General features: G+C 51.8%; 1 protein-coding gene across 1 annotated transcript in view; it reads right to left on the minus strand.

Moving 5' to 3' along the window:
• LOC311190345 (cullin-9-like) overlaps positions 1-8,137 on the minus strand; it is a 33,822-nt gene extending 25,685 nt beyond the window's left edge. Inside the window, exons 1-4 of the mRNA XM_084262241.1 lie at positions 8,105-8,137; positions 6,186-6,794; positions 5,306-5,460; positions 4,448-4,981 (exon numbers count right to left, since the gene is read on the minus strand). Coding sequence (XP_084118367.1) covers positions 4,448-4,981; positions 5,306-5,460; positions 6,186-6,780 — 1,284 coding nt within the window. The 5' untranslated portion in view covers positions 6,781-6,794; positions 8,105-8,137. The remainder of the gene's footprint in view (positions 1-4,447; positions 4,982-5,305; positions 5,461-6,185; positions 6,795-8,104) is intronic.
• Positions 8,138-8,717: the final 580 nt, after the last annotated feature.

Below are 8,717 nucleotides of genomic sequence, written 5' to 3' on the forward strand. Positions count from 1 at the left end.
TCAGATTCCCAATATAGAATCACAGAATCCTTTGGTTGGAAGGGACCTGACATGGGCAGGGACACCCTCACTAGACCTGGTTGCCCAAAGCCCCATCTTACCTGGCCTTAAATGCCTCGAGGGATGGGGCTCCCACAACCTCTCTGGGCACCCTGTTCCAGTGCCTCACCACTATATGGCATGTGAATATGGATATTTCCCTGTGGAAAATGTCATTGAATGGTTTGACTCAGAAGTTTCTCACGTAACTCTGGGGGACTTACAGACACATACACAGCTATGAACATAAAGAGCAGGGTAAAAATTAATCTGCATGTACATTTCCAACTCCCTAAGCAGACTGGAGAGTAAGGAACATTATTATTGGCAGAAATTAGGTTCTTCCAAAAAAGTAACAGGCAACAAACTCCTCCATTGCATATTTATTGCCGTTTAGATCTGGTTTTGCTAGTAGAAGAAGATTGTTACTGAAAATAACTCTGGATGGAGCAACTGCAAGTTCATTTAACCTAATTAAATAGAAAAAAAAAGACAGGGGAAGGAACCCAGCTGGCCAAAGGGAATAGAAGTTGACAGTACACTTTAGCTCACAATGAATAAGAAAATCCTCTGAAATTTATATCACAGGGAACAGAAGAAAGATGTGAAAGACTTGGTGCTCTTCCCAAGAGCCTAGTTATGTTAAGACTAAAAGCAAGGACAAGATTATAAGAAACAGAAAACCAGCCTTTTAGAAAAACACAGGTCTAGGAAAACAAAGAGCATAAGGACATACTGGGAATCAGTGGAAAACATACTCCCTTTGCAAATTATCTTTACAGACTCAGTTATAAGAGACAAAAGGTTTATCAATCACTTAAAAATATGTTGCAAAACTTATTCAGTTGAGGGGGCCTGCAATGAAAAATCACCTATACGTGGTCCAAAACTAGAAGAATGTTTTACTTGAATATTGAGCAAAGACAAGAGATAGCCAAGCAAACTGATGAGTAAAGGGATACAATTCCAGAAGTTGCTGTAACAGGAAAAACCAAAATTCATTGTGGAGGAAAGAGATGAAACACATGGCAGTCTGGCAGAAACACAGTTGAGAAGTGGGAAGGATTTGGGGATGAACAGACTGAGTGCAGCCCTAAGGAGAAGAACTTGGGGGTACCGGTGGATGAAAAACTGGACATAAGCCAGAAATGTGTTGTGGTTGACACAACAGAAGGAAAGGAGGCCATCCATAGGGATCCTGACAGGCTGGAAAGGTGGGCCTGGATGAACCTAATGAGGTTCAACACTCAAAGTGTAAGGTGTTGCACTTGGGCTGGAGGAATCCCAGACTGGGAGAAGAGCTCCTTGAGAGTAGCCCTGCTGAGAAGGACTTGGGGATTGTGGTGGATGAGAAGCTTGACATGAGCCAGCAGTGTGCTCTTGCAGCTCGCAAGGCCAATGGTGTCCTGGGCTCCATCAGGAGAGGGGTGGCCAGCAGGACAGGGAGGTGATTGTCCCTCTCTACTCTGCCCTCATGAGGCCCCACCTGGAGTACTGTGACCAGATCTGGGGTCCCCAATACAAGAAAGATGTGGAAGTGTTGGAGAGGGTTCAGAAGATGATCTGAAGGCTGGAGCACCTCCCCTGTGAAGAGAGGCTGCGTGAGCTGAGCTTGTTCAGCCTGGAGAAGAGAAGGCTGTGGGGGGACCTCATTGCAGCCTTCCAGTCCCTGAAGGGAGCAGAGAAACAGGAGGGGAATCAACTTTTTAAGACAATGGCAAGACAAGGGGGAATGGATTGAAGCTAAAGGAAGGAAGGTTTAAATTAGATATTAGGGGGAAGTTCTTTACAGAGAGAGTGGTGAGGTGCTGGCACAGGCTGCCCAGAGAGGTGGTGGATGCCCCATCCCTGGAGGTGTTCAAGGCCAGGTTGGATGGGGCCCTGGGGAACCTTGTCTAGATCATGCCTGGAGGTTGGTGGCCCTGCCTGTGGCAGGGGGGTTGGAGCTCTGTGATCTTTGGGGTCCCTTCCAACCCAGACTGTTCTATGATTCTGTGAATGTGCACTTGCAGCGCACAAGGCTAACTGTATCCTGGGCTACACCAAAAGCCATGTGACCAGCAGGTCAAGGGAGGTGATTCTGTCCCTCTACTCCTTTCTGGGAGTACTGCATCCAGCTCTGGGGTCCCCAGCACAAGTAAAACATGGACCTGTTCGATTGGGTCCATAAGAGGGCCACAAAGATGATCAGAGGGCTGGAGCACCCCTGCTATGAGGAAAGACTGAGAGACTTGGTATTTGTCCAGCCTGGAGAAGAGAAGGCTCCAGGGAGACTGTTGCAATTTTGCATAGCTGTGCTGCCAAGATGGCTTCTGCAAGCAGCACCTAGAATCAATCTGCAGGCCCCAGACAGTAAACATCAGCCAATTCAAGGCCAGAGTTGCTGCTGACCAAGGCCGAGCCAATCGGCGATGGTCACAGCGCCTCTGTCAATCACATTTAGGAGAAAAACACCTGCAGGCAGCTGCGTTTTGCCCCCAGAGTAGGGAGTGAGAAGATGTAACGAGCTGCGCAGACACCAGGGCCAGGAAAGGAGGAGGGGAGGGGGAAGAATGAGACCCTTTAGGTGCTGGAGAGAGATTCCCCTGCAGCCAGTGGAGAAGACCATGGTGGAGCGGGTGTCCCCTCACAGCCCATGGATGAGGACAGGGAGCAGAGACATCTAAGGCCTGTGGAGATTGATCCACGCCTCAGCAGGTTTGTGGGGGGACTTGTGACTCTGAGGGAGACCAGGCTGGAGCAGCCTGGGCCCGAAGGTCAGCACCCCATGGAAGGAAGCTGCTCTGAGACAAGTGGTGAGGAGATGACTCCCTGATAGAGAGGACTCACGCTGGAGAAGTCCATGGAGGACTGACTCACATGGGTGGGACCCCACGGTGCTGCAGAGGAAGTGTGTGTGGGTGGAATGCCCCCCGCCCCCCAGCTAAGACAGAAGACAACTCAGGAGGAACAGACTGAAAACCCGCATTCCCCATTCCCTGCCCCTCCCAGCACCACAATAGGGGCAGGAAGAAGGGACCAAATTTATGACTCAGGTTTGTGAAGAAGGGAGGGGTGGTGGGGAAGTAGAAGTGTTAAGATCTGGAGAAAGAAAGTGGCTTTTAAGGAACCAAGCAGAACCCCACTCCCCATTCCCTGCCCCTCCCTGCGCCACGTTGCGGGGGGAAGAAGGGAGTAAAATCACGAATGAAGTTAAGTCTGCGAAGAAGGGAGGGATGAGGGGAACGTGCTTTAAGACCTGGCCCCACTTCTCATTACCCAACTCTGGTTTCACTGGGTGTGTAGCTGTAGTGTCATAAATTACTTTTTCTTTATTCTGTGTTGAGTCTGTTTTGCCCACGTCACTAATTGCAGAGTGATCCTTTTCTGTCCTTATCTTGAATCCTAAGCCTCACTATATATATATATGTATTTTCTCCTTTTTTCAGCTGAAAAGGGGAGTGAGTGAGCACCTTGGTGGGCATTTGGCCTCTAGCCAGGGCCAAACCACCACAGAGACATTATAGCAGTTTTTTAATACTTAAAGGGGGCTTATAGGAAAGATGGGGACAGACTGTTTAGTAGGGCCTATAGCAACAGGACAAGGGGTAATGGTTTTAAACTGAAAGAGGGTAGATTTCGATTGGACATAAGGAAGGTGTTATTTACAATGAGGGTAGTAAAACACTGGAACAGGTTGCACAGAGAGGTGTTAAGATGCCTCATCCCTAGAAACATCCATGGTCAGGTATGAGCAACCTGACCTAGTTGAATATGTCACTGCTTATTGCAGGGAGGCTGGACTAGATAACCTTTAAAGGTCCTTTCCAACTCAAACTGTCCTATGATTCTGATTCCTCACCTCCTCAAATATGGAGGCCTCTTCCCTGATCTCTGGTGCTAACTTAGCAACTCAGCTGCAAATACACAGTTCTACCATCTCTTTTCAACACAGCCTCTCATTTAAGGTCTGCTCGTCCAAAGGGCATTTTTACAGGCAAACAGCTCCCAGCACACACTTGCACATAAAAGAGAAACCTATATAGGCTGTGTCCAACTGTCACTCACATAACAAGGTTTAAGACCCCCAACCACATTTTGGTGTGTTATCCTGCCAGCTGGACTGTTCCCAAACCACCCCCAAGATCAAAAACAGGGCTCGGGACCGTTCCTCCTTGGCAGGCAGGACATGGCCACCTATTTTAGAGGCTAAGAAACCTTAACAGGACAGCCCACACTAAATCAGAATAACTTCCCTCAGGACCCACACTTCCAGCTCTGAAATGTGCCTTATCTGCCAGGACAGACATAAACAGCACCCAAATTACGATACACCTATTGCCTGGCTTCCTGCACGTGAAAACACTGTTATGAAATAATCAGTCACCCCTTTTCCATCCCAGCCAGACTACTTCCATTGATGACCTACCTGTACCGTGTGCATGCTATTAGTGCTCTGAAGAAACTCGCCTTCCTCCCCAGCTCTAACACCACCACAGTCCTCCAGCAAGCGCACTTTCATGCCACGCACCAGGTTTGCCTGCAAGTACTCCACGTAGCCGCTGCGGTCTCTGAAGTCCGATGGGGTCAGGAAAGCACAACCCTGCTTAGCGTGAGGACTGTGATCCGAAACGGGCACAGGCACCTGGGCTGCAGCGCAGGCTGGGGTCTGAGGCTGGAAGATGGAAGGGGTGTTGCGCGGCCGCAGGTCCTGCTGGGGCAGCGGCTCCGGCTTGTGGTGGTGGTCCCAGCCCATCACGTGCACCAGCTCCAAGATGAGGTTTGCCATGGCCATGCTGAACTCAAACTCCTGCGCCACGCGGCTCCCCTCCTCAGCAAGCGCACTGGGCGCAGCGCAGTCCCGCTGCTCTCCTCCCTGCTCCACGCCACCGCCGAGCTTGTCCATGAGGGAAGTGACGCGCAGGTAGCGCTTCACCAAGACAAACAGCAGCTTCCCAGGGATCTGCAACAAGCAGGGCTGTCAGACTGCCCTGCGGAGCACCTCCACCCCCAGCTCTCCCCGAGCCACCAGCTCACCCAGAGTTGGGCTCCCGCCAGAGCTCTGGACCAGCAGCCCACCCTCTGCTCAGAGACACGGCTCTGCATGTGCGTCCCCACCACCCCCAGCCCCAAGCCAGGCCCAGGTCTCCCAGTACCCGCTCCTGCTTAGCTGCCCATTGCCGATCAGCCTCCTCTCCCAAACAAGAACAGCAGCTTTCACCCACCACTTTCACCCCTCCTGAACCCCTATACCCACAGGTCCAGGGCTGGCAGGGCCTGACGCTACCTGGGGAAGGTGAATCCCCTCAAAGGACATGCAGTGCTCCTCAGAAGACATCATCTCAGCAAACAGCTCCAGCAAGGTGTAGCGACCGTCAAAGTCCATGTGCCATTCAATGCCATCCTGTTGGCTCAGGGACAGTAGAACATAGGCCCGGCTCCCTGCAACAACCACAGAAACCCTTCAGGCTCCCTAAAGACAACCCTCAGCCCCACCCTCCATGTTCTGTCCCTTAACCTGGATTGGAAATGTTTTGCTCCATAGAATAACACTGCATTTTTCCACCCCTAAAGCTGGAATATTCCTCCAAAGCTGCAACCCCAAATCACAGGCTCCAGGCAATAAAAAAGTTACGTTTTAACCTGGATCACCCCCCCCCCCATCTGCCTCACTGGACAGCCACGTGAGCTCAGGCACTAGGATGGGGAAAGCCAGAGCTCTGGTGGGACACACCACCACCAGCAACCTGAAAGGTGCACCCAAGCCCCACCGGGCACTTCCGAGCCACAGCAGCTCCTCTCAAATGAGAGGACCAGGGCCTGAGGAAGGGCTCCCTGCCAGGAGCAGGCCAGAGCCTTTCCAGCTGACAGCACCCAGCAGACACACCCCAACACCCCGACAAGCCCCCTGGCACAAGTCCTCCTAGCAGCTAACCGGCACCCAGCTCAGGAAGCTGTCAGGGAAAAGAGCTCCCTAAGTCTTGGAGCACCACAGACAACTACGACCGAGGAGCTGCTTGGAAGGTCCAGCCCCATTCCTCCCCCGCGGCCAACAAGCCCCGAGACACCCTGCTTCCCAGGCACCCCACACCCACAAAAGGGCTGGCGCCCCTCGGCTGCCCAGCAGCACCTCCTCAGCAGCTCTGAGCAGCAGCAACGGCCCCCACCTGCATCATGTGCAGCCAGGGCCCTCAGCATCTTGCCCGCACTGCAGCGCACTTGCTTCTCCCTGTGGCACAGCATCTTCATCAGCAGGTCGAGGGCTCCCGTCTCCTTGAAGGCACCCGCCAGGCAGCCAATGCCGGCGTACGCGCTCAGCACGTGGATGGTGTTGAGGACGGAGGACTCGGGGGCCCGGGCATCGGACATCTGCCGGCCAGCTCGCTGCACCAGGCTCCTGACGTCAGCCTTCATCTCCAGCAGCGAGGCTTCGTCCCGCGGGACGTCTACAGCCAGCGGGCTGGCCGCCTTCTCCTCTTTCACCCCCTGCCCGCCCAGCTTCCTCTTGCCCAGCAAGGCCGGGCAGCTGGCACAGGCCTCTTCTGCAGACATCCACAGGGAGATGTTCTCCAGCTTGGGCTCTGCACAGGAGGCGCCGCCGCCTCCCGCCGCTCTCTCTTCCGAGCTGACGACACTCCACTGGATCAGGTACTCGGGCTGCCCATCGTGGCCCCTCCGCTGCCGGAGCAGCTCCTCCGGGTAGGCTTGCAGCTTGGGGCCAAGGTGCACAAGCAGGTTGCCATTATGCCTCTCGTTCACCATGACAGGAGACACGCCTGCAGAGACAGAGGGGAGGCAGGAAAGCTCTTATTTCTGAGCTGAATGCCAGGGGAAATGCGAGCAAGTACCTCAGTTCCTTGACAGCAGAAGTGTCTGAGATACAGGTTTTGATCCTGAGATCTTGCACCCAGGATAAAGCTCTGAAGAACCCCCCATTTTGCAGAAGTTCAGACCACCCTCCAAGAAAACAAGCCAATGTTTCATTCACAAATCCTGTTCCAAACAGTTCTGGCACACACAGAAAGAGGTTCTCCTCAAAAAAAACCATGGCTAGATGAACCCATCCAGATCCTCTCATAAGACAGCAAATAATGACAGGAGATCTGGGTCCTGTTCTCATCTCTGCCACTGCCCACAACAGGACCCTGTGCAAGTTGCTGCATTTGTGTATCTGTTGTCTTGTTATTTACCATTCACATCGGTTTTCACTGTAAGGTCACAGAATCATAGAACCTCCAGGGTTGGAAGGGACCCATAAGGATCATCGAGTCCAACACCTGGCTCCACATAGGGCCACCCAAGTCAGAGCATGGGACTGAGTGCATTGTCCAGACACTTCTTCAACTCAGTCAGTCTCGGTGTTGTGACCACTTCCCTGGGGACCCTGTCCCAGTGCTCAAAAGTTTATCTGGAGCTTGAGGCTTCAGGCCTTAAGACACTCTCCCTGTGGAGCTGGACCTAACTTGAGTCACCTAGCCCTGAAGAAAATAAGCAGCAATTTCCCAGATCAAGTTCACCTGTATCAGATCAGGTCACGATCTAAAAGCCACTCCAAATTTCCCCACCAGCCTCCTCTCAGATACTCTTTGCCTTTATGATGTTCAGTCAAAGGGCAAATTTAATGTAACAGAAAACCCCACTACTCTCTGCTGCCTGATTGTTCTGCCTATCTTAGAGCTACAAAGGAGCCCGCCGTGACACTTCTCCACTTTCACCTGTGCAGAGGAGCAGGCAGTAGTTTGCTGCCTAAGACTGAGTGCCAGCAACCAGCCGGCCAACTGCAGATGACGACAACTTCATTGCTACAAAGGAAACCAGATCAGCCTGGTGAGAAGGTTCTGAGAGATGCTCAGGCAGGAGGTAGTGGAAACACATGAACAGGTCCTCTTGTTACTTACTAGTGACAGGAGCAACGAAGCGACGCACTGCTCAGCTGAAATCACTTTTAAAAGAGTCAACAAACACAAGAAACACTCAGTCCATGTACAACCAGAGAAGGTACCATCAAACGCAACAGCAGGTATATTAAAGATGTTTCCCAGGTGCAGAGAGAAGCAGCCTGAACTCCTGAGAAACTCCTACCTACCTTCAACCGTGCCTGTCTTGGAGTTTGCAGCAGGGCAGCTAGCAATCTTCTCACAGTCTCTCTGAAACAAAAGGACCAAGTTGTTCTCCCAGGCTTTGTGACCGTGTTTAGATGCCGAACCATAAGCCAAACTGTGCCTGCACAGCACACAAAAAAATCCTACCCAGAGATGTTCACGTACTACAGAAGTCTCCGGAAAGCATTATTTTGTTTGATAATGTCACCCCATCCCCACAGCTCAGCATTTAGCATGAGAAAAAACAACTCTTTAGAGCAAAAGGGAAGAATTCCTTTACTGAAAGGGTTGTCAAGCATTGGAACAGGCTGCCCAGGGAGGTGGTGGAGTCATTACCCCTGGAGGTATTTCAAAGTCATGCAGATGAAATGTTTGAGGACATGATCTACAGGTGGGTTAGGCTGTGGTTGGACTCAATGATCTTAAGTGTCTCTTCCAACCCAAGTGATTCTAAGATTCAAAAAGCTATCAGAAGGGGCCCAAAAGGATTTGTAGCCAGGTCAGGGAGAATATGGATTTAGGGCAGCTGAAGAAGTCACTGCAATGCACACAATGCATACAGCACACTGTGACAGCCCACTGCTGAACTGTGAGACT

This window comes from Gallinula chloropus, assembly GCF_964237585.1.
Source record: "Gallinula chloropus genome assembly, chromosome: 3".
NCBI lineage: Eukaryota > Metazoa > Chordata > Aves > Gruiformes > Rallidae > Gallinula > Gallinula chloropus.